The 26679-nt window shown below is 38.5% G+C and overlaps 1 protein-coding gene across 1 annotated transcript in view; it reads left to right on the top strand.

Annotated features, from left to right (window-relative positions):
* Positions 1 to 15862: 15862 nt before the first annotated feature.
* The window catches only part of LOC106924426 (netrin receptor UNC5D-like), a 95652-nt gene continuing 84835 nt past the window's right edge, over positions 15863 to 26679 (top strand). The window contains exon 1 of the mRNA XM_088008466.1: positions 15863 to 16468. Within this exon, the coding sequence (XP_087864592.1) occupies positions 16384 to 16468 (85 nt within the window). The 5' untranslated portion in view covers positions 15863 to 16383. The remainder of the gene's footprint in view (positions 16469 to 26679) is intronic.

Raw genomic sequence — 26679 nt, 5'->3', positions numbered from 1 at the left:
TCTTGTTAAGAAAATGTATTTTTGTCGTTTCAATTTGTGTAATTTTGTGGTAAACGGAAGAGCAGCTGCTGTAAGTTTGTGATCTTGTCCCACGTGGATCCTTACCAAACAAATGCTGCAGGTAGGCATCATCTTATATTTTCGAAAATATGCAAACTCAAGAAGACTGCATGCTGTGACTGAATCAAATGATTTTTTATCATTAGTTCACTGCTGTACACATTTTTGCATCCATAGCTTCTTTTTCACTCATATTATGCAGCATATATGTCATGCAGAAAAAGTTTTTAAGCAATTCATCAGTTTTAACAAGTGTATGCACATTTTAGAGCGACTGAAAACCTTAAAGCTACATGTAGCTTTAAGGTTTAAACTCCTGCATCCCTTTAGGGATGCAGGAGTTTCAACCCTTTGTATCTTGTACCACAGTCTTGTTTCCAATTAAAAAAAAAAAAAAAAACTGTTTGAAGATAAATAACAACCTAAATGTTCAACTGCACAACATAACATTCGATACTTTATCCTGTCACACTTGCCATTGATCTGTGGTGAGGTAAGCCCACATGTTATAGTGTCTGGATGCCTGCAGTCTCCCCGGAGACGAGAACTTTACGCTCAACTGCCTGTGCGAAATAAGACCATCCTCCAATATGCTGTCATGGCTCTTTTCTGCATTCTGACCCGAACGCTGTGCCTTTCTGAGGCCGTGAATCAGCATCACTTGCAGCTGTAAACGCTACAGAAATGTTTTATGGCTCAGGCCAAGCGCCATGCAAAGCTGATTAAGTGCTATAATATCTCAGTTTCTTTTAAAGTTCCCCTGCTCCAGGCTGCATTAATTCTGCCAAATGCGATTTATAAGTGGGAACTCACATAGAGCTGGTTATTCCCACCCGGCCATCGAAAGTCCATCAATTGCGAGTTGCCTGCAAAGTGTATTAATTAAAATTTAATCTGTGTTTGGTCTGTCTTCTCATTTGTGTTGGCAAGCTGGCAACCAAAAAGAAGCTTTATAACTTTTTTATAGTTTGTTCTCAGCCCCCGTGTTGGCATTAGTCATAACAACCTCTACCTTCTGATATTATTCATATGTCTATGATAATAGATATCTGCTGCTATATATAAATATCAAAAGTGCACATCAAGCAGACTGGCTTTAACCTTTTTTCTAAGCATAGTTAATATTAAAAACCACATTTCAGCCATTCTCTTTCTGCAAAATAAACCACCAAACAGAATTTATTGTTTTAATGTTTTGCTGCAGAGTGTGTCTTAACAGAGATCAGCCCTAGTTTTCATCTCCTACTCCCCTTTACATGTGTTCCAGCGCTCACTGTCTCACTTCACACCTCAGTGCAGAATTGAATTTTACCAAAGCAAATGCTTCAAATATTTCAGGTGTTTTTTTCATTTGTACATTAAAATGCATAACTAGCATAAACCTCTACAACTTTTCTTCCAAATGTTGCAGGTTACCCTCTCTGCCTTCAACCCAGAAGTCCTCCACCAGCTCAGAGTGCCAGCCTCCACCTTTCAGTGGATTCCTCACTAGCTGCATTTCCACTACAATTGTGTGCAAATCTTTGTCTATATCAAAAATTGTGTTGAAAAAACACAATTTTACAATTGCATTGTTTCCATTAAATAAGAAATGAAACAGAAATCACATGTGAATAAGATTGTTTATGTGGGTAAAAATCAAGGTAGGGACGCATGTAAACAGTCACATTAGATATTCTCCTAATTCAGCCATGGCTCTATTTTTTATCATCTATCAGCCAATCAGAGGAGACGTCGGCGTCTTATCCAGAGCTGGGAGTGACAAACCCTTCATACTTGGGAGCGGCTACATATGCGGTGATTTGTGGAAATCATAGTCTGTGATTTTACAGAAGAGCTGTGGATTCAACTCTTTCGAATCACATAACTTTTTATGAACCATGTGATGCTGTGAGAGCTCTGGTGGAGCCAGATGGATATTGTCTGGAAAAAACAAAACCATCATCCTCCTAGTAACATCCAGCTGTTGATCATGTAACTAGTGTGGAGCCAAAAACAGTGTTTCTGTTACAGTTTTGTGAAATGTATCTATTTTGATATGAAAACCACCTCATCCTAACACAAAATGTTTTCATCATAAAATGTGTTTTGTTTTGTTTTGGTTTTTTTTTTAATTGATATGTTTCCATTAGGGGGATTCATTTTCCCAGTTCCAATTTGTGCAATTTTCTGGCTAATCATGGGAATGCAGCTGCTGACAGGCAGCAGCAGGAATTTCCTTAGTTGTGTTTACACATCAAATAAAGTTGATTTGAATCTGAAGACAAATGCTGACTACAATTTGTCATTGTACAGCCTGTGTCTTGATCTACTAAATATAGTAAAATTATGATATTAGCAACCAACCAAACAGTGGCCTTATAGAGCAATGATGTAAATTGATGTAAATTGTGTGCCTGTGTTTTGACCACATGCACTTTCATGCATGAATACACCTGTGATTGATTAGATGGCTTCTTGTGCAGATGGTTTCATGAACAAAGTAGCTCCTCTAAAGCTTTTTATCATATGACATATTTATAAGCAGCTGGACTCTGTTCCGTTGTCATGACCTCGACTGCTTGGCCGATTTTAAAACAGCTTTTGTAAATTTCCAGAATGAAAATCAACACGGCCCAAGAGTAATCTCATCGACAAGTTAAGCTGGTGTCACTTTGTGTAATGGAGGAATTGTTGGTTTAATATCTGGCAGAAGCTTGTTGTCTGAAAAGCAGAATTAGACATGAGTCGGATAATAATCAGAAGGTATAAAACACATACAATCTGTCTGAGTTACATAATAAATACATATTTAGGTCAAATTGAAAAATATCTTCAGTAGAAACTTGAGTTCTGTCCTTGGTGGCAAATTAATTCATATATGGTTGTGGTTTGTTTTTCATGTTTTATGATGTTTTTGTCTGAACCAGAGTTAGATGCCATTAAAACCGTTCTTAGCTGTTTAGTGGATCTCCTGTTTGTTTAAGAAATGTGTTAAAATAACTATTCTGTCACTTTTATCGACGTCAAAAGGTGTCTTTGGGACCATAACCGCTGAGAAGCGAATCAATACAACTGCCAGGCCTTTAAATTACTCTGGCTGTTACAGCTGGCACAAACAGCAAACTCACATTTTTATTGACTTTCTGTTGCAGGGGCAGTAAAAGTCTGGCTCTCCCTTTAACTTCTCAGCGCCTCCCTGTTGAACTTTTACATCAGCTTCTCGGATTTCTTCAGTGTATTTTTTTATTTTTTTAAGTGGAAAACATCATCCTAAAAGTCAAAGCACACCCAGGATTCTTCATGAATTATTTTTTTCCATTTGTGAAAACACTCTGAGTGACGTAGAATATCCTGATATAACTTCAGTCCACCTAGCATGTAACAAATACTGTTTTAGCTTTGCCCCAGATGAAGGGGCTAGCGCCTTGCTAAAGTATCAACTTTTGTTATATCAGTCCATAGAAGACGTCTTGTAGCATTCCCAGTCTGCAGTGGGTTGGGCTTTGGAGCCCTCTTAGGATTTCATCTTTTGCTCTTTCTTATTGTCGAATATCAAAGCCTCAGAGGCAGTGTGGTGCTTTTCCTGGAGCAATCCCTAAAGCATCTGTTATCTGATGGAGCAGCGGAACATGATAGCCAGCGCTTCCAAAGAGGGAGGAGAACATAAAGAAACTGCATAAAGAAGCAGAGAGATATTCAGCAGCAGAGAGGCAGAGAAACAGAGATGAACTGGAACGGTCTCCAATAAAACACGTTGGGATAAGATCCCAGACAGAGATGAATGGTTTTCAACCCAAACTGAACCAGAACCAGAATGCCACAGTAAACCCGAATTGTTTTAGTTCATCCTGAAACTTGTGTAAACCGTCTTTGGGCAACGATGTCCTTTCAGCCTTGGTCGAGTCCAAACAAGGGTGTAGCAGTCTGTTAAATAAAGCAACATGATCAAATATCAGTAGCTATACGGCATCTGTTCTAATGTTTCACAATTAAACCTGATCAAAATGTTAGTGACTCAGATTCATTCTGGGACTTTTCACATTATTCACATTTGTGCCTTGTGTTGATCTGTTACATAAAATCTAGACTGAGGTTTGTTGAGACATGACGATAATATGAAAAAAGATGAAAAGCCTGGGCTATGTAATTTTAATTAAAAAATATTTTTAATGTATTTGTTAAAACTGTCATTATGTCATAATGAGAGACAGATAAGCTCCTCTGCCTCCTCCCTGTGCTCACAGTAAAAGACAACCAATGAGAGCCAGAAGCAAGATCTTAGTGCTGTTAATCAAGCTCATGTACATGCTGCTCACTGTGCAAATGGTGGAAAACAACTTACACTTTCAGGAAAACTGTTTATCTTCCCTCATTGGTGGCTGTGCTAACTAGCCAGAGCGTCCATGGCAGGCTATGCTGACGGGCAGAAGCTGTAGCTTAACAGAGAGCAAAGTAGGAGAGTGAGTAGCGCATACTTGATGCTTATTGACAGCGCTGAGACCCTTCTTCTGCCTCTGATTGGATGTTTCTGACCAAGTGACGTAATTCTGTAGTTAGCACTGGGAGAAGGCAGAGGAGCTCTATGTTTTCACAATGACAGTTTTTACAAATATATGTATATAAAAAAAATCTTTTTTTATAATAGTTCCATACCCCAGCTTTAAATGACTGAGGATCTTGCAGCAGCTGCTGCAATCTGCTCAATCCCCGGGGTTGGAGTTGGAGATGTGATTATTTGCCCTCTCTGTGGAGCAAACTGTCTGGAACTGGCAGCACTGTGAGCCTCACAAAACAATCCCAACAGTGTACAATTACAGGAGTGGGAGGGGGGCTTCAGAGCAGCAGGACGGGTAACGGAGCGCACACTGTGACAGACAGAGGACAGTCTGTGCAACTAAAGGCTTGTGTCTTTGAGTAAAGGGTCAGCAGCAAAGGAACGTCAAGAAGCCAGGAACCCTGCGGACCAAATTTTTATAAATAAATAAGTGCGTAAATTTGTATTTGTTTGGATTGCATAATGATATAATAATAACCAGACGGAGCCATCTAGATCATTGGTCAGCAACCTTTTCATTCCAAAAGCCACTTTTTCCTTCGCTACTACAAAATAAAACTCACTTTGAGCCGTAAAAAAATGCTTCTAAAAATGTTTTTATCATGAAAACTAACAAATTTAGCTAAAGTGTATTTACATTTTCAGATTTTAGAACAAAATGAATCCCCTCTCACAAAAGAAAAAATAAATGATATTGTAATGAATCTGTTAAATGATTCACATTTTGAAGCTAGTTACTTTTAAAAGCCTGTTATAAGAACTTACAGAAAACTCTTAAAATGTCTTATTGGGTGACATGGGTAACCACCCAGGGCTGCATCTTGTCAGGGAATGGTGAGACCCACTATGTCTGAGAGCTGGCAGAAATCTCTGTCAGGAGGTTATCAGACCTAGATTAGATGCAACGCGTACACTTGGCTCTGATTGGCTGTTTCTGGTTGAGCTGGGTATTTGTGCAGATGGCAGTAGGACCACAAGGAGCAGGCAGAGGAGCTTGATTTTTTTTTTTTTTTTCACAATTGTCCTAGTAACACAGATTGTCTTATGAGCAAAACCTCAGATACTCGAGCCACAAAGTAAGTTTATTTGTGCATAGGTCAGCTAGCTCAGATTAGGAGCTTATAGTTTATTTGAGGTGAGACATTCATAGCCTACAAAGAGTCTGTAGTTCATTCAATGGACTCTGCTCCCAGTGGAACAAGCCTGGAAAAACCTTCAGAGGGAAACGTCCAGAAGGCAAAAACCTAAACCACCTCCACTGACTCCTTCTAAATAGGAGGATCTCCTTCTCTATGCCTACCTCTAATGCTACCACTAATACTAAATGTGATGGAATAATTATTAAAAGTGTTTCAGGTGTCAGAAAGACATTGAAGCAGATGAATGTTACTCACAGTCATAAAGTTCCCAATTAGCCACCTTAGCTCGTGACTAATGGTTAGCAGGTTGGGCTCATTCAAAGTCCGTAAGCGTGCCATGTGTCACATCTGCATGCCTACAGGAGTCGGCTCACGTGTTACATAACCTCTTGGGAGCAGCTACAGTAATCTTCCACCAGACAAAGCCTTCAGGCAGTTGGACGATCAAACTCTATCTACTGGTTTGTTTATAGATTTCCAGCGTGTCTGCTTGAAGGAATTAGGATTTTATCCTCGCAGGATGTTCATCGTTACAGCCACTCAATACTTTCTGACAGGCTAAGCGATGAGTTCTCTGGCTCAGGTGCTGGTTGTAGCCACATTAGTTTGCTCACTTAAAGCAAAAATATATAAATAAAGATGTCCAATAAATTAGATTTTTGCATCACAGATGTGCGGCACAGACTCCCACCCCCGTAGGAAAAAATGCGTTTGATAAAAAGCCAAGCCTCATGTCTGCCATGATAAATGGCATCTCTTTATAGACACTCTGTTAAAAAGGCAGCCTGTGGTAATAAGAATACAGTAAGTAGTGTCATTCATCCAGTGCTTGGAAGAGCACATTTCAAGCAGCGCATTCCATGCCGCTAGATGCAGTGTTCTGCAGATAGAAAGGCTTCCAGGAATAATTGAAAGGGTAGCTCTATAAAAAGGTAATGGAACTTCTCCAGCGATGCTGCTGTGCGGCGCAAGAAGACAGTCAAAAAGAGCAATGCTTTTCATCCGTGGTTTCATCATTCATGTTGGCATGATATTATACAGTTAATGTCTCGGCATGAAGTATTTTAGCAAGGACAGCGTCTTAATCCGATGCTGATTCAACCAAGGAATTGGGAGCAGCTGAGTTTAAAGCAGGAAACACAGGGAGCTTGGTTGAAACTGGAGCTGCACCGATCTACTTTTTTCACTTCCGATACCGATATCTGAGGCTTAGTATCAGCTGAAAAACTGCACTGAATTGACTTGAAGTGTTCGTTTTTTTCAAACACACACATACACACTTTATTTGAGAACTCTGCACCAGAACATCTTCACAAGCCTGATCAAACACGTAAGAACAACACAATTTATATTTATCAGTCGGTGCAGTTAGAAGTAGAACTAAGAAACTGAAACTGATAAATGCAACAGGTTGTCTAATTGGTCAAAATAAACTTCAAAAACCTTTTCAAATAGTTCTGAAAGTGCAATTAGGAATTCTTAATATAATCTAAGATAAATAATAAAGCATCACTCAGAGCATCAAGCATAGAATTAGACTGAATAGATCTGCCCTTATGGACCAGGTGCATTATCACTAACCGATCTAGATTTTCTTTCAATATTGAGATCGATGCAGATGTTAATATCCAATCTCTAGTTGAAACACATTAACTATGAACAGAGGTAAGATGGCAGTTTACACAGATACACATTAACTCTGTTCCACATGATATCCTGGATGCATCTTGTAGAATTAGTTCTGTATCATGATCTCTGCTCTTTTCTTCTAACCCTGTTATAAAGGAGTGAGGGAACTAGTGACCTCTGGTGGTCATTGGGTGAGAGCCGGGCTACACCATGGACAAGTTACCAGTCCATCACAGGACAACATGGAGGGCAAACAAGCACACATACAATAATATATAAGAGCAATCTTAGAGAAACTTGTCATAAAGTCATTGTTTTGGGCAGTGGGAGGAAGTCAGAGTCCACAGAGAGAACTCCAGCATTCACTGGGACAACGTGGAAAACCATGCAGACAGACTCCAGGCTTGGAATTAATCCCAAGACCTTCTTACTGCAAGGCAACAGTGTCAACTGCTGCTCCATCATGAAGTTGACACTGTTGACACCCCATGGAGTTGACACCCGCAAAGATACTTTTTAAACCTCAATCAGTGGAGATGAAATCAGCTGATGCCCAAACCAGACCCTCTCTGGCCTTCAGCTGGCCCTTGAAATCCCTGCACTGGGAATAGATCTGACTGAGTGTAGGCGATGAGAACCAAACTACATCCATTCTGATGTACAGAGAATGAAGGGCTCTGGACTGCATCCGTTTGTTTGCTATTTTTATTTGTTTCGCAAAGAAAATGCAAAAAGAAATGTGTTTGCGTAGGACCCATACCATTATTGTTGAACAATCATGAAATCTTCTATTAATTGTCTTTTTTTATGTTTAAGTTTATGTGAATGGTAACTGCCTCAAAAAAATATTGGTTTTGATGCAGCCAGTGTAGATATGTACAATACTGTCACTACAGTACAAGTTACAAAGTGACATAAGATACAGATGTTTTTACTGTTTTTTTATTTATTTATTTTTTTTTTTTTGTAGCTACATCTAAGCACAGTTCTCCCCTTTATCCAGTGCATTTTGGTGTACCCCAAGGTTCTGTTTTGGGGCTTCTGCTGACTTTATTGTATTGTCTCTGCTATGCAAAAGATTCAGTTGTTCACCTCATTTTACCCAAATGAAATTCCCACATAATTTGTGCTTCGACTCTAGTATGGAAGACATTTCCAATTGTTTATTAGCTTGCGTTTCTCTAATTTCAGATTCCAGGTTTAAAACTGAATCCATTGTGTGTCTTCAGACCTCTAAGCTACAATCCTGTTGCATTAAAAATAAATCACAATCTTGCTGTTTTGTTTGTTTTCTATGATGATAAAGTTATATGTTTGTGGCATATAACCAAAATGATTATAGCACAAAAATGATGTGAACTATGGTCTTAAATGTTAACAAATATAAGAACAAATGTGTAATCAGAAGGTCGAACTCGGAAGCAGCAGCACTGAGAGGTGAGTTGGCTTGAACTTCTGTGGCAATATTGACAGAAATCCCACTTTTCATGCAGAGCCTGTATGTTCTTCATATTGTTCTCGATGTGAAGGAGCCCAGTGAAACCAGATTAGACCAGAGAACCAGGGGAAACAGACAGGATTAAATGATGAAACTCGAACTACGCAGCAGATTCTTTCAAAGACAAGCTTCAGGCTGTTACCGTTCTAAAATCCCTCAACTATTAAAAATCAGAATCATTCCACCCATGTATTTTTCTAATAAATTCTAGTGGATGATACTATTGGAAATGACCTTCCCACATCATTTCATGTACTAGAGTGTAACCATTAACTTTCAAGATGTGGAAACAGGACATATGCACTTTTAAAGGCTAACTTCTTTTTTTCAGTCAATACAGTAAAGAGCTGGAGGTGGAGGCAGACAATAGGCAAGAAGTAGAAAAAACTGATCTTGTTGGAGTTCTAAACTTTGTATGAATGTCAAGCAGAATCACCGTTTAGTTCATGTAATTACTGATGTGCAAATCTGTAAAACTTATATCAAGGTAAAATGTAAAGATGGTGACAATACTCCAGAAATTCTGCTGGCTTGCAAAGCTTAAAAACAAATTAAACTGTTGGTTGTTACCGGTTAACCTCATGATGTTTGGTTATAGTTACTTGCGCAAAAATGACAAATGCACAGGTTCCAGTTAAAAAATTGCATTTACACAAAAGCAGTCTGAGGGGTAAATAGTTTTCTTGTAATGCTGAGCTGTTTCTCCACCATTATCACATTTAGCAGAGCATATATGAGGTTGACTGACAGCGCTAAGCCCCTCCTCCTGGCTCTGATTGGTTGTTTTTGTGCCAGAAACTAATACTTTTTCGCAACACTTTAACATGGTAAATCAGTCCTGATAAAGAACTTCAACCAGAAGAATTTGTCAGCTGTCAATGTAAAGACTATTTAGTTTAAGTTGATGTTGTGTTTGCTTATGATGTAATATCTGTGGTTATTTACATGAAAGTTGGCCAGTAGTTGAGGCCCATAACCTTGATCTTTCCAGAAATATCTTTGGCTGATAACATGAAAAAAGTTAAGCACATCTGATTGGATTACACATCAGATGGAAGAATATTTTTCATGAACACTTAATCCTTTTTACAGGGATGGAAGGAGACCTGTTTCTTTTGTTTCAGTTCAACTCTGGACAGATCGCCATGACATCACAGGACAAAGCATGCAGTCTGGAAGAGCAATGCATTAAAAAGATAAATCCAACTTAGTTGGAACCACAATCTGATTAATCCTCTTTAGCTGAATGATTGTGGCTCTTCAAAATTTATTTTCTGTTTCGTTTTTTATTTCATTTTTGTTTAAAGCTTTTATTAAGAATGTATTTTACATATTTGTTAAAACTGTCACCATGTTGTGACAGATAATCTGTGAAAACATCAAACTCATTCACTTCCTCCCTGAGCTACTGTCGCAGTTTGAAGAAATACATGGCTCCCGAAAAAAAAAAAAAAAAAAAAACAAACAGAGCCAGGAGGAGGGGCTTAATGCTTTCAATCAATACTGCTTAATGTGCTAATGGCGAAGAAACAACTTACTGTTACAGGAAAACTGTCTATCAGTAACTAGCATGAACATTCATGACAGGCTTTGCTAGCTGCAGTGTAGCAGAGAGCAAAGGGGGAAGCAGGTGGGGGAGATGAGCAGCGCCACATGGAAGATGATTGACAGCCGTCTGGCTCTGATGTGCTGTTTCTAGTTAGCACTGGGAGAACTGGGAGAAGGCAGAGGGGCTTGACTTCTTTCCACAGATTATTTGTCTCATGCAAATACTAATGTCACAACATAATGACAGTTTCAACAAATAAGTAAAATGTTATTATTTTTATATAAAAGTTAAATACTGCAGGTTACATAAACAATTTTTCATATGTATTAAACCACAATCATTGTATCTATTTTTGGCAGGGCATTAAAAAAATGAGAGTTTATGCCTTTATTTTATTGTATCAGTATGTTAAACCTTATCATGTATGTATAATGTGCTCTGAACTTCAAATAGTATTTTTAAAGACAATTAACATGACTTTCCAAGGAGATAAGTAGGGTTGGCTAGTGGGAAAATACAGGAAACAATGCTGAGTTCCTGCAGTTACCAGAGAGTTTACCAACCAGGTGGAGAAGGACTGGCAGCCAGCTCTGGGTTCTGACCTGCAGCTCCAGACCTCTGCTGGACTCCACAGCTAAAAACTTAGATTAACCAACCATCACACTGAAACTTTCCCCCACAATCCACCGTCCATTACGGATCTTATTCTGTTCGTGTTACTAATAGAACGCCATGATATTATACAACCTTGACAGTTTTCTATGAAGATAATCCATTTATGCTTTTACATTACCCTCACGTCTTTCCTCTGCCACTTCCCATCAGTGACTAAAACCAAAGTGAGAAATGTCAGGACAGGTTCCAGCTGAGGAGGTCTAATCACTTCATGTGAAGGTGGAATAATTGCAGTGATGTACGCTCTATTTCCTTTTTTTATTATTATTACTTTGACAGAATATTGTCATCACAGCTTTTGAGTTTGAGTCCCATCCTGTGAACTTTTAACTTCCTGTCTATTGAGCCTGTTGAACTTTTATTCAGATGTAGTGTGCCCCCTATAGTTCCCTGGATCGAATGCTTACTGCCCCAATCAAAAATAAGTAAAGTGATTAAAGTGGTTTGTGAAACTATTAATGTTGTCACATTACCACTAGGAGCTTCAGTCTGTTTCATTGTAATAGAACAACACAAACAGACATAACTATGAAATAGAAAGAAAGGGATACATGCTGTGGTTTTGAAAGTGCTATTCATTTAATAATTTTGAATTGAATTGAATTGCCATTTAACCTAACATTAAATTAAGTCCGATTCAGTCCAGTTGCCTTCACACTGTGTGTGTGTGTGTGTGGGGGGGGGGGGTGTGTGCGTGTGTGTGTGTGATTTATTTTCAATAAATGCAGGACAGAAGGCCCTTAAAGGAAACCTGTTGCAGAAAATAAAAAATGTAGACTTGGGCAGGAAATGAACCCCAGACATACAGCAAGATCTGATTTAAATCAATGTAAAATCATGTCTTAGAATAGTCTAGTCCAAGGATCTGAAACGTGCAGTTTGGACACCATAAGTGGCTCCTAAGACTTTCCCCTATGGTTCTTCATAACTTTGACTAAGTAAAATAAAGAACCAACAAATCTTTATCAATATAGATATTATACACTATTGTCATTTATTTGAAAACTATTTGCTTTTTTATGTTGTGATGTATCCTTTTATGTTTTGTGAAAATTGTGCATTTTTCCCTTTCTTCAAAACCTTTATAATTTTAGAAAAATATGGTTCTGTACAAATCAGAACAAATTATCTTTAATAGACATTGATCAAAAATGACAAGCCATCTTTTTCCAGAAGGTCAGGTAATATTTGTTGCTTCAAGTGACTTTTATTTACCTGAAATGAGAGAAAAATGGCTCTCTGCAGATCCACGACCTAGTCAAAGCCCAGACCTATAGAATGGAAAATCTTAAAAATGAAAAAGACTTGAAAACTGATGTTCACAGATGCTTTCCCTCCTTTCTGACTGAAAAATTAATAAAAACTTCAGTTGGTGCAAAATTGGAAAACAAACTGTGAGGCATAATTGCTGTGAATGGTGATTCTAAAAAATACTGACTTAGTGGGAGAAATTAAATTATGTGTCACAACATTTGCATATCAGGCCATGCTAGCCCCTCCTACCACCTGTCATCTCCCAATGTGCTGTTGACTTGTCGGACATTTTGGATAAAAGTGTCGGCTAAATGAATGTCACTTAAATCTAATTCATTTAACACCTGTGCAGGTGGATCACGGCTTTGTTGGGATTTTGAAGACAAAGCAGATATATGGGAAGGTAACCAGAACATGACGGTTTGATCAGAATTATTCATCTGTGATTAAACGTGTAAAATGCAGATTTAGAGTGTGTCCTCACCCAGCACCTGCTTCACATGTAAATGAGCCCAATGATTCATACTTTCCTGTTACAGTGTTGGCACAGCAGCACAGGCGCCAGTGGAATGAGATGTGATTTTTCACAGGACAGACATTGTGCTTGAATGTAACCTGCTCCTGTGTTTTGCAAACATCAGAGCCTCATATGAGTTTGATCAAATGGCTGAGAGATAAGCCAGGGAACCTTAGAAGGCTGCAGGTCAGATATTTGAGCCAGTTTCTGGGTATTTTTCTGCGGTACAACACCACATGTTCTCCTGCTCCTCAAACAGACACCCAGGGAATCATCCTGTTCGTTACCAGTGTATCAGTTATCAGGTAAATTAAATTAGGCAGTGTTGCATGTTTCATATAGCAGACTCCATCAACTCTCTGGGGAAGCATCATGATATTAGTGTCACAGATGTGTATTCATATTTCATATATATATATATATATATATATATATATATATATATATATATATATATATATATATATATATATATATATATATATATATATATATACACACACACACACACACACACAGCTGTGGAACAAATGAAGAGACCACTGCACTGAACCCCATTGAAAACCTCATGGTTATTCCACCAAATATTCATTTCTGAACTCTTCCTGAGTTAAAACATTAGTATTGAACTTGTTTTCTTTGTATTATTTGAGGTCTGGAAGCTGAAAGCACTGCATCTTTTTCATTATTTGGACCATTTCTCATTTTCTGCAAATATATACTACATTTTTGCTTGGAATTTCGGAGGCATGTCAGGAGTTCATAGAATAAAAGAACAATGTTCATTTTACTCCAAAAGTAAAATCAGAGAAACTGATACTTTTAAGTGGTCTCTTTGTGAATGTGCTGGGTTTTTTGTGCAATGTCTAAAGCAGGGGTCACCAACTCCAGTCCTCGAGGGATACCATCCTGTAACTTTTAGATGCGTCTCTGCTCAAACACACCTGGATCAAATAAACTGCTCGTTTCCAGCCTATTGCAGAGAGGAATGAATGCTGGTGAGGGAACTCAGACATTTTGGAGCAGAGGTGAATCTAAAAGTTGCAGGATGGTAGCCCTTGAGGACTGGAGTTGGTGACCCCTGGTCTAAAGTATGACAGTGAAGGTGGGTAGTGCTGTAGATTCTTTGAGTAAAGCCAACTAATAAAAAGTAACGCTGCTTTCAGGCTACCACATTCAGTGTCAGAGCTGCAGTGTGGCGCAGTTAGTAGCACTGTTGCCCTGTAGCAAGAAGGTCATAGGTTTGAATCCCAGTCTGGGGTTTGCTGGTTTGGATGGAATATGTGTAGCTTTAAATGTATGATTCTGGTTTGGGATGTTTAGCACCCCCTAGTGGTGTCTGTGAAAACTGACAGACCTCCGGTTTTCCAGCTGATGTTTAATTCACAAAATCTGTAAGTAACAAAATATGTTGTTCAGTTTATTTATTGATAAAAACATTCGGCTCTGGTTACAGTGTGTCCAACAAAACAGCGTTTAGCAAAGTAGAGAAGGTTTTAACCAGACTTATACATTGTTAGCTTATATTGAATTTTATGGGAATTAGCGTTAGCATAGTAGCAAACCAGACTAGTGGTTTCTCATAAGTTTACATGTAGGTATCATTTGCAGTTAGCATTATGCTAACGTTCCCACGCGCAGTACAATTGTGTGGTGTTTTGTGTATGTTTATGTCTTTCAATGCAGAGTGGGTTGAACTTACAGACAGTACTGCAGTTGATAAGAGCACACTTGTAAAACAAAACACTGAAGATTTTCATTAGTCTTTTGTTCAGTGTTATGACATTTCCATGGAATAAAGCAATGGATTTAAGTCCATAAATTCTTCACAGCCTGTCAAGCAAGTGCATAGTTCAGTGGTGCCCAAAGTCGGTCCTCCAGGGCCGGCATCCTGCATGTTTTAATTTTCTCTCTGGTTTAATGCACCTGGATCAAATGATGGCTCATCAGAAGAACATTGACATGCTGAAAAGGTTGGTTGCCGACCCTTCAGGACCAACTTTGGGCAAAACTAGCATGGTTGCTTGTCCTGTCTCTCTTTCATCTTTCTCTGCTCCCATCACACCTGCAACCCATTACCTAATCAGCCCAGGTAGCTTTTTCCAGCTTTCTCTCTCCCAGTATTTATACACCTCTTCTCTCTTTTCTCACTGGTTCCTCTTGTTATTTTCCTGTTTCTTCCCCGCTGTATTTTCCCCTGGATCTTTAGTTTTTGTTCTCTTCTGGTTCCCTGTATTCCCATATTTTTGTATGAATAATGAATCTTTTTTCTTTAAATCTAGCATCCATTCGACACCTTTGCCCTACTGCATTTTGATCCACCATCACGGTGTGAAACATGACAAAAATCAAGTTTTTTATCATGTTAGTAAAGTAACTATTACGTTTTCAAGTAACTATGCCATCACTGCATCAGAATGTGTCCCCTCATTTTTTTTTCCAAAAGTGATTATTTATCTTTATTTTTATTTATTAATTTATATTTTCCAGAATCACTAATGGGGGAAAAAATACGACATAGGCCATTACTTTAGGAAGGTGCTTTACAAAAAAAGTTAAATTCATTGGAGTCACAAAGGTTACATAGCCTTATGACTTTGTGACTCTTTCCAGATTAACTTTGTCACCCATTCTGTGTTTTTCTTCCCTTTTTCAGAGTCCAAAAGGCTCCACTGATGTATTTCTCAATCCCATATTTCAGGCAGTAATCAAGCCAGGGTGTGATCTGTCTTTGTTAATTTAATAAGAAGGAATTACTCCTTTATTTTTATGTAGAAATCATCGTTTCCCCTCTTACCAAACTTGCTTCCAGCTTAGGAATTGTTAATTGACACAAAGCAGCAGAACACAAATAGTTTTCTATTATTCAACACATATAGAAAACTTTTAGGAGTTAAAAGTAGCAGAATCTCTGTTCTGCTTTAAAAACCAAGTGCTACTGCTGACCTCTGAACCCTAAACAGCAGCTGCCTTGGTTCGACTCCGGTTAGAACCAACCCGGTCAAGTTCAGATTATGGGAATCTCCTCCTCTGAGTTCTGATTTATTTATTTTTTTAATCAAGCAACTTCCAGTGAAGTCAGCTGTTGTGTTTTGTTCTTTGCCTGACCGTAACGGCGGACCTCTGCCTGCTGCATTACAGTAAGAAGAAGAAGAAGAAGAGGTGTTGGAGCGATCGGAGCCCACCTCTCCTCCTCCCGCTGCCATTGGTCGGAGCGCAGCAGGCTCCGGTGCTGATGATGCTTTGAAAGGGGGGAGTAAACAGAGAGCGCACGTCTCTCCCGCTGCGCGCACACTGCACGCACGGCGAAAGTGGAGTGAAGATGCTTGTTCCCCCTCGACCGGCAGCCCAGTCCGCCAGCCGTCCACTTGTCCCCCTGATTGTTTTTCTGCTGCCAGCCCGTCACACTGCCTCTGTGCCCGCTTTACGTGAGGAATCCGGAGCGGCAGCGGCAGTAGGAGGAGGCGAAGGGAGACGCGAGGGATCCGGAGAGCCGTCACCTCTATAGCGCATCAGTGGGGAGCTATGGATGCGCGGACAAAAGGACGCTTTCTCTTCGCCGTGGGCCTCCTGTGTGGGTTTTACTGGCCGGCATCAGTCACCTCCAAAGGTAGGAGCTTCCTCTCCATGAAGCACGCATGGTTACTTTGCGCTCACTGACTGTTTTCTGCGTGCCAACCCTCTTGGTTGCGCACCACTTGTCGCCTGAATGAAAACGTTACGTTATTGATCCGGGGGTGTTGTAAATACTCCAAAGAGCACACGCACCCACCAGAGTGCGTTTTCATTCATCCTCTGGAGTTTTTTTTTTGTTTTTGTTTTTTTGTTTTTTTTTTGCTTTTGCTTTGCGCTGCAGTAGTTCGTCCTGATCCCCCCATAGGATGCGCAGCTTATTGAATCAGAAAGCTAAAAACTTCCGCTTTCAGCCGCTGGAACTGCTTGTTTGTCACTGGGGTCGCTGCTGATTCTCCTGTTTCACTTGTTCTGAAATAAATCCATCAGATCGAGAGCACGCTGCGTGGAGGAGATCGGCCGCTGATGCAGGCACGCCTGTGCAACAGGCATGGTGCGTTTAAAAAACACAAAAAATATGTCTAGAAAAAAAGTGCCTCTTTTTAGAAAGATAGATATATACAGCAAAAACCATACAATATGTGATCAAGATGCACCTTCAGTTGTTCCTTTAAAGAGCGCTTGCTGCAGATATAAAATGAAACCTTTTTGCAAACGATCTGCATGTTGGTTCACACTAAAGGTGGTGAAGCTCAGTTCCTCTACACACCGTGTTGCTGCATTTTTCATTCAAACAAAAAAAAGAGAAAAGACTCTAACATTTCTGATTTAGACCAAAACAGCCGAGTGTTCAGTGACTCTAAGCTGCTGCACTGAGATAAAACCAAAATACATTTCCTGTAATTCTGTGAGCAGAACGACAACAAAACCTTCTTGGTTCTTTGTTCCCGATGTACTGACTGTAAAATTCCCCAATCTGCCTCCTACACATCTGTATTACGTGCTGCTGACTCTCCGGCCCGTTCTGTGTGCTGCTGTAGAGGACGACAGGGTGAAGTCATGGTGTTTGTCAGAGATGCTTCTTCTGTGGATGAACACTCCGAAAAGTTGCTTCATGAAGTTGGACTGGCTGTTGTGATGTATTTAGGTTGCAGCGTACAGAGGGAGAGCGCCCGCCTTTTCATTGTACATGTGGAGTCTGTTGGATCGAGTGGCTTTTATCGTTCTGCCATGCTGTCACCTCCTGCTGTGCAACGACAATCAGAGACTAAGCCCATAATAACTGCTTGATCCAGATAAACCCGACGTTTCTGCAGATTTTTTAATTTAAAATAAGGTTTGTGGGCTTATGCTGGCAGATGCAGGTTTCCAGTTTTCTTTCTGGGAACATGGCAAACACTGATTCCAAAAAATAAAAAAAGGTACCACACATTGATTGAACATGGAATGTGTTTAAACTCCGACAGAACAGAAACGTTTTCAGGTTTTATCCAGATTTCTAACGGCAGAAAAAAAGGGTTTTCATTATCTTTACAAAAGTTTCATGTTGTTTTTTCCAAGTTTGCATCTCATCACCTGCATTAAAAGCGGATCGTAAGGCTGCAACTAACGATTATTTTAGTAATGAATAATTCTGACAATTAATCGGCTAAAAAAATGGCCTGAAATGCAGTAACAGCTTCACTTTGATTATTGGAGCAGAGGACACATCTAAAAAGTACTCCTAACATCAACATGTGAAAAGGTCATTTCTGCTTGTCTTCTCAACAAATCAGTGTAGGGATAATCTGCCTATCTTTTTATTTTTCTGATTTACCTATTAAAATTTGAATAGCAAAATGTGCTTAATTATAGCTATTGCTTTTGTAGAATTTGATCCAGGTGAATAAAAAACTGACTAGAACATATTTACAGACAAAAAGATGATTTTTTTATGCTGAATGCAAAATGCATATACTTTCTGCACAGTTTTGGCTTTTCTGCCCTGAGTCTTTGTTCTTTCATCAAATAGCCTTTTTGTGGCTTCATACCTGAGCTAACGATTGATCAGCTACTGAATTAGTTGATGATTATTTCAATAATCGATTCATCATCGTTAATCCGATGAATAATTTCATCTCCAGGGGACATGCTCTCTTCAATTTTCCAAACAAATAAACAAAATGAAAAGAACATTTGGAACTGCATCCCTTAAATTCTTATCTAACTTTATATTTATTTCCTGGAATGCCACGGCCCAGCTGCTGCTGCTGCTGCTGCTGTATATCTGTAGAACTTGAAAAGAGAAACCTGCGTGGAAGAAAATAGTTTCCTGCTTCCACTAATCAGACCTAATGAATATCAAATTAAAGCGTTTTTGCAGGTAAAACATATTTGTTATTTAGTACTTTGCACAGCAGGGGCATAAAGGAATGAAGTGAAAACAGCTTCTTTGTGTTTTTGTTGCCATATGTGAGATTCTTGATGAATGGAGGGATCCTACAGGGTGTGTTTCATTTTCTCATTCTGAATTCTATGGTGGAAATGAAATTATGGAGCTACGCCTGATGATATTGAAACTATTAAAATGCTCAGAGTTTTTGTGAGGCAAAGGAGCCTTTAAGACAGGAAAATCTGAATAAAAGGAATAATCAAAGGAGCAGAAGTGGTCAGCATCAAGATACCTTGAAGGTCATCAGCAGTCATCACCTGGACTACGATGACCCTTGTAAATGATGACCCATAGTTTAAGAAGCGCCTCTTTCAACTCCTTGTGAAAAGGCTCATATGAAACCCTGGTTTGCCATTCCACTAAACCAATTTTCATTCTTCTACAGATTTTCTTTCTTTTTTTAATTCTCATACATCTTCTGACCAGAATGGTAAAGTCTAGTTTTTTCCACTAATGGTGGCGGTTGAAATTGAAACACCAGAAAACAAAAAAAGCACTTCAAGGCGAGCTGCATCGATAAGCTGTACTTAGAACTCCTGTCATTCTCTGACTCTTGATACCAAAGGAGTCTTCATCAAAAAAGCTCATAGAAGGGAATAGAGATCAATAAGTTGTGGCTCCAGAGAACTCAGGCCAGATGGTGTGTTCACTGCCTTCTTCACATTCAATTTGACAGTGTTTCACATGTCGGATTTGTCAGTGAATGCACCTCCAGAAGGAAGCCATGCCACAAAACGTAACCCGTTAGTGCTTGGTTGCATGAAACTGTTTTCATTTTAATTAGCATTCAATCATTTGGCTATGTTGGTATTCATGTATAAATAAAGAAGACTAAATGTGACTTATCATTTATACTGATTAGGATGAATAAAAAAAGGCTGACACCAGCCAGTAACCATGGTGAAGGAAATAGTGCAGAAGTTCAGGCAGCTAAAGAGAATATGCCAGTTTATAGAAACAGACTTTGACCAAAGTGTTTTACAACCCAGTAAAGTGTGACAAATTAAGCAATGATAAGAACAGCAAGAATGTAAAAATACTTTAAAAGTAAAGTAAAACATATACTGCAACTGTTAGTTTCAAACTCTGCTAGAATCAAACACCAAACATATGTTGAGCTGGTCTACTGAGCAGATTTTGTGCTACTTTTGGAAGTCTTCTATTAATATATTTATCTCTAAAGGGTTAACTCTATCCCTAACCCTCAAAGTAAAGTTCTGTATTACACATTGTCAAATAGTGTTGGAAGCACATAGTACACAAGTTTGCCATTTTGTCTAAACTAATTCTTAAATTAGCTAGCACTATCTTTGGTCTTAAAGCATAAATATTCATACTGGAGCGTTATATTACTATAGATCATTGAATGGGTTATTTAATATTTTATTCAGTCCATATTTCTGGTGTGCTTTTGTGAGGACTACACAGATTATTTTGGTTTAAACACATCTGTAATTAGAGCAACACTAATTAACACACTCAATATTCACAATTTTTACTGAACTGTGACATCATTGAATCATTTTATTGGTCCTATTTTTATCTAATTTAACTGTTTGTACCTTTAGTAGTTTAATTTTCTTTTATCTTTTTCTCAGTAGTTCAGAAAGCGTTAGTAGCTAAGCGAGTTTGATTTGAATTTTGAATTCTTGCATATTTGAGAGAAGTTGTCTGTATTTTGCAGCAGCTAAATATAATGCAAATGTAGGAAAAGCATATTGAACATTTTTGCCTGACAAGGTTTTTTCGGTTCCACAAACAATATTTTAGATTAAAACAGTTTTTTTTATTTGCATCCATGTTTATAAAATTCACAGCTGCATATGTTTTCTATTTCTATGTATTAGCAAAATGAAACAAAGGAACTGGTGGATGCTAGGTCTGTCATAGTAATACATTTTGCTGGATGATAAATTGTCCCAAATTTGCCCTCTCAAAGACTAATACACTTTAATTTAGTACAAAACATTCCACACTGGAAATGGAAGACATTGTAAATATCCGTAAAATACAACCAAAAGCAATAAAGAAAACTGAGATGAGATCAGATACTTGCAACTGACAGCATAAATAAATTATGTGTCTGTAAACAAAATTACCCTTCAAAAAATATAATCAGAATGAAAATTATTGAGGTCATTTTATAGTCATACAATTAATTGCTTACTGGAACAGGCTTAGGGATGAGCTGTAGCACCTGGTGATCCGTCTGCTGGGGCAGCAGGAGTAAATAAAGGCCAGGATGAAACTTGAAGTAACAGTTCATATTATGTCATACAGAGGTTATGATCAGTCTGAGAATGCTTCAAAAATTTTCAGGCAACAAAATTCTAAACTTCCAAATTTAGAATCCTAAATTCTCAAAAAGAAAAAAAAAAAAAAAAAAAAAAAAAACTGGCTTTGAAAAACTAACCTGGAATTTTCCATGTCCAGGACCATGTGACACCGTTTGTTTTACCATTCCTTCCTATGTGACATCAGTCACACAAGGCCAAACAAATGTCACGACTCGCGTCATTCCCACTCTCTACCAACCAGAGTCCAGCCAGTAGTCCAGCTGCTGCAGCAGGACCTGACAGCTCCAGCTCGCACACAGCAGGACTTCAGCTCCCGACGATCAATGGCCGAAGTTAGCGGGGCCCCCGGTGGCTTGAAACGAGACTTACGCGAAGGGTCACGAATGAGGGCTCCTTCATGCGCAACACATGAATAGTGCGCCCCAGGGGGGCCACTTTAAAAAGCTCTCCTCATGTCTCTCAGCTGTGATGAAACACGCGGGGGGTTATCTGAACACGCACATCTTTCTTAGCCCTGCCGTGACTCTCTTTTGATAAAGGAATCGGATTTTGTTTGTAAAGACCCTCTAACAGAACATGCTCAGAGGTTGTGGGAGTATTTTGGTAACATCTCTTGAAACCTGAATCCCGATGAAGCTCTTGTTGATTTCACTTGTCATGCAGGTGCATTTATTTAGGGCTTGATGATTAATTTATGTGCTGTGTGATTTAGCAGCCGTGTGGGTTCTGTGTAGAATAAGAAGAGCAGTAATCAAGGGGATTAATTCAAGTTTGAGTGTTGAAGTCATCCAGTTCATTTATTAGTTACTCAGGAAGTTGTGCTAATGATTACGAACACAATATATTTTGTGAGATTTGAATATGGTAGCATTTGCTTACATCTTGGAATGTGTGTCACTTCATTTGATAAACTTCAGCAGTTATTGGTGCTCCGGCCGCAGTTTTCTAGCCAATTTCCCATTTATAAAAATCCTGCCCTGCAGATTCCGATTTTGTTCAATGCTGATGTTTCAACCGATGCATCAACCAATCTGTTACAGAAAAACAGCTGAATTGACTTAAGACGTTTTTTTTTTTGTTTTTTTTTAAATACTGACATAAATGTGCTTAATTAAAAATGTATTTGATAATTCTGCACAAGCACAGCACACATAAATACACCAATAGCTTCACAAGCTTGGTCAAAATATGTGAAAACAGAACTTTAATTTGTTCAGTTAGTGTAACTAGGAGTAAATCAGCTAATGTAAATAATTGGCTTTATTGATTACCGTGGTTAAACATGTAAAAATAAACTGCAATAAACTTTCTTTCAGATGGTTCAGAATGAGAAATTGTAAATATAATGCAAGCTAATTCATGACATCGACCAATACCCAATCTGGATTTTTATTTTTTTTTCCCAATATCGGAACCGATACAGATACCAATATCAGATCAGTTCATCTCCGGTTTGACATGCAAATTTATGCTCATTGCCGATTCCCTGAAATTAAGGAAATTGGGGCCGATTTATGAGTGCATCCCTAGCATACAGCATCTTCCCCACTCCTGATGTGTACTTTTGTCAAACGTTGCTCAAATAACCATCACTGCCTGACCTGCCATGGCGTTCTCCTCCGTTGTGTCCCTGCTTTGCCCCTGACCCGGCCACGCAAACCCAATGTCTCTTTCCTCCTTCTTAAAGTAAAAAAAAACAAAAACATTTTTTTTAATTGTCAGAAATGACAAAATGTGGCTACTTTTACTTTCCTTGCAAAAAAAAAAAGAAAACAAATATATATATATATATATATATATATATATATATATATATATATATATATATATATATATCTCAAGGTTTTTTTTATTTTGCTGCTCACAGGGCTTTCAGTGAAACAGACAAAGGTCAAATCTGTTATTTTCCTTGAGAGAAAGCAAAGGGGGTCTTTTATTCTGCCTGCAGATTCAAGAATGAATCATCATAGTCGGGCTGCCATAGATGGGGGGGGACAACATGCGCAGTTCAGTGCCCAGATTTACATTTAAATGAAACCAAATGGCTGTACATTCAGAAATGATATACAGTAATGATGATGGTAATAAAAGCAAAGTCCTCTTTCATATTGGACCTGCTGCTGCTTGGAATTGCTCTCGTTCGGCAGGAATTTTCAGGTACAGTCAGTGAGTTATGTCTTTGCTATGTCAAGACTATTACCTTAACGTTTCAACGAGTAGATTCATCAGCATCCTGCCTAAGAGGCTTAATGTAGTCAGCAATCAGCCCCGCAGCTCATTGGGTTTTTCAGTCTGCCGCGTGGCAGAATGGTGCTTATAAATTCTGGTCTTTTTTTTTTTTTATCCCCCTGCCTTCATCATGACATATGAATCTGTAAGTTTCTGCCATTCCACAAGGCTCTCATCCATTCAGGTTTCTAAAAGTTATTTGGGGGTGTCATTTCTCTGGACCCAAGCCCAGCAATCATTACAGAAAGCCTGATGCATCTAAGTTCCTACATCGGTGGCAAACCCCCAGCCACTGGGGTAACCCAAGTTATAGGATTCATTTTAGATAAATTTACTAAGGATCTTGTGTCTGGTTTTGTTGTGTCATACATTAAACACAAGTTTCAAACAAAATATATAAAAACTTTATAAATATATATATATATATTGTTTCCATATATACAGCCTTGTCAGGGAAAAAAAAAACATTTCTTACGTTATGTAAAAAGTCATAATTTGATAATACATAAAATCTTATGTTAGTGGACTGTTTCATGTTGGGCAGTGTATCACTCTTCCCATTTAATCTTAAGATTATTAATTTGAACTACGGCTGCATGATATTTTGCTGTATGCTATTGCAATATCCCGGTGGGATGCTGCAATAGCATCTGTTCCAGCTGACCTACATTTTCTCAACTGTTGTGGTTTTTTTATTTTTGTTTTTTTTAACCACCTATCACTACATCAGATTGTCTGGTTCACAAAAATGTATATCCAATGTGGGCATGAACATCAGCAAACATGTCGTCGTCGGATCCTTAAGAAGTCTTACATTTATGTATCTAAAATTAAGGCCTTAAAATGTCTTAAATTAATTTTAAATATATAATTTTAAAGTTAGCATTTAATATGTTAATCACAGGTCTTACATTTTGTCTTAACAGAATTATTTAATCTACCATATCTATGGACTTTTCTGTCAGGCTAGCCTTTGGATTGAGTTCTTCATTGAGTTCTGACTTGAGACAGTTAAGGCTACTGGTAATTCACTGCCAATATACTCTTGCTAGCTACCATTGTTGGCTAGCAACCTAGTATCTCAAAAGATTCAGAGATATTAGCCTTGTTAGCTAACTAACTAACAAGGGTATGTTACTGAGCAACATACCCTTGACAGTTACAAGGGCTACAAGTACTGATGACAGATGTTACCTAGCAACATCTGTCATGGGTAAGTGCAAAATTAGCACCAGTTGGCTGGGCAAAGTTTGTGCATTTCTGTGGAGATTTAGGTCTTAAACTCCATTCACAATAGTCTCAAAAAGTCTAAAACCTGGTAAAGGTGCATCCAACAGGCCAGTTGTATGACTGGTATCATGGACACCCTACAGAGCAGCCCACCTTGTCTACAAATCAGTTTTTATGGATTGACCTATTTGCTTACTTTTTTCCCCCAGAGTGGAAAATGTTTGAGACAAAATACCGAGCTGCAACATTACTTAACACTATTAGCTGGCATTTGCAAAGCATCCAATCCAGGAGTGCCTTTCTTTGACCTTGGTGCTGATTGGCTGAACACACAAGAGCAGAGATGAGCTCTCTGTATGGACTACTGCTGTTAGCCCATGTGGTAGCACAAAGACAGTTTACACTGTGCATAATATTGCATTTAAGGTATATTTGGTGTTTAGCAACCGTCTCAAGTGTTTGTGGATTGTAGTTATTTGTGCGTGCTGTGGTACTTAACCTCATGACTGCAAGGTGTTCACTGTCATTTTCTCTTGGAAGTTATTTTTTTACATGTCTCAATGTAAAAAAACACTTTATTTATTCCCAGTCTTTCCTGCCTTCTAGGCAAAATGCTATACTAGTTCAGCCCCCACCCTCGTCCCCCAGTACTTAGGAGGTACTTACAAATAGCATCACACATGACATTCCAGGGCCCTGTTGCCTGATTTCTCCAAGACCCTGCAAACATCTGTTAAGGATTGTTGCAAGAAATGTGAGAGAAGCGCCACCAGGGCGGGGTGAGACGGCCTATTCGGTCACAGCGCTAAATCATGGAACAAAGCTGCAGATACCCGTCATCCATCTCAGTCTGCAGATTCAATCAGCTGTGCTCCTGGAGCCACATGTCTTCATTCCACAGCCTCGTTCACGCCGCAGCTCAGTGGCTTTCCTTTCAGATAATTATTCTAAAAACTGGGGAAAAATACATGTTGACTTGTTCATTTATTTATTTGGATCTTTGTACGTTCTTTCTTTTTAAGTGTTTATTTGCTAAGATTGAAACCTTAAATCTTTTTTCTCAAATAGTGTGTGAAAATGTTTACATCCCTTTTACTTTTTTATATTTTGTGGTGTTAGATCCATAAACAGCCATGTGATTTATTGCTTTTCTATGCATGAGACCAACACAGGAGATAATTGTGGTGTGGAAGGGCAATGATATGATCTGTTCACTTTTTGAGATAAAAATAAAAAACTTAAATGCGTTAAGCCTGGTATTACTTTAACATTGGTTTGTCCAAAATGGCAATAAAAGGTATTTCAGTCTGACATGAAAAAGTTAAACAATTAGGAACACTTTTGTAAAGAACTGTATAAAACCATTGTCAATGATTATTGATTTTGTAAAAAAAAAAAAAAAAAAAAAAACATTAATGGATTAAACTACATGCCTTTTATAGCATCCATTTAAATTTTTATTCATCTTTAGGTCATTGTTTAAAGTTGAACATGATGGTTTGTGTGATCACATAAACTGCATACTAAGCACTAATTTTGTATTTGAAGGCATAAGATGAACATCTCAGAATTAAAGGATTTTTACCTACACTATATAAACATACACACATTGTCTTAAAATGTAATCAAAAAATGACTTAACTTTTAGTGAAGTAGTGTAAAGTTTATAAAAAACAACCTCAAGGTATGCCCCCCCACCCCAAAAAAAAAAAAAAAAAAAAACTCATTAAAGATTTTCTGAAAGGCACACACACACACACTGACCCTTTGCAGGCTTTTATGCTCTCCACATGTAGAGTTGTCTGTCTGCACACTATATCTTACTACCTGTGTTTACAGATGGTGGGCAGCAGATGAGCTTTTTACAAGGCTGTTTTACGAGGCCGTCCTGTTTAGCAAACCTCCGACTACTATAAAAGCCTCTGTGTGGACGGGGCCACATTTAGATCGGCATGCACACAAAGACGCAGTGAAGAAGCCCACACACAAGTTCTCTTGAAACTTGATTAAAACAACACGGCTAACCGTGTTTGATAGGATCGGCGTGAGGCCTCTGTATGTTCACAGTCAACCGAGAGACACAGCCTCATTTCTTATCAAGTTAGAGAGAGTTCAATAATG

The sequence above is a fragment of the Poecilia mexicana genome, unplaced genomic scaffold, assembly GCF_051168715.1.
Source record: "Poecilia mexicana isolate PSO_F unplaced genomic scaffold, ASM5116871v1 scaffold_9, whole genome shotgun sequence".
Lineage (NCBI taxonomy): Eukaryota > Metazoa > Chordata > Actinopteri > Cyprinodontiformes > Poeciliidae > Poecilia > Poecilia mexicana.
This window is presented reverse-complemented; position numbering and strand designations above follow the sequence as displayed.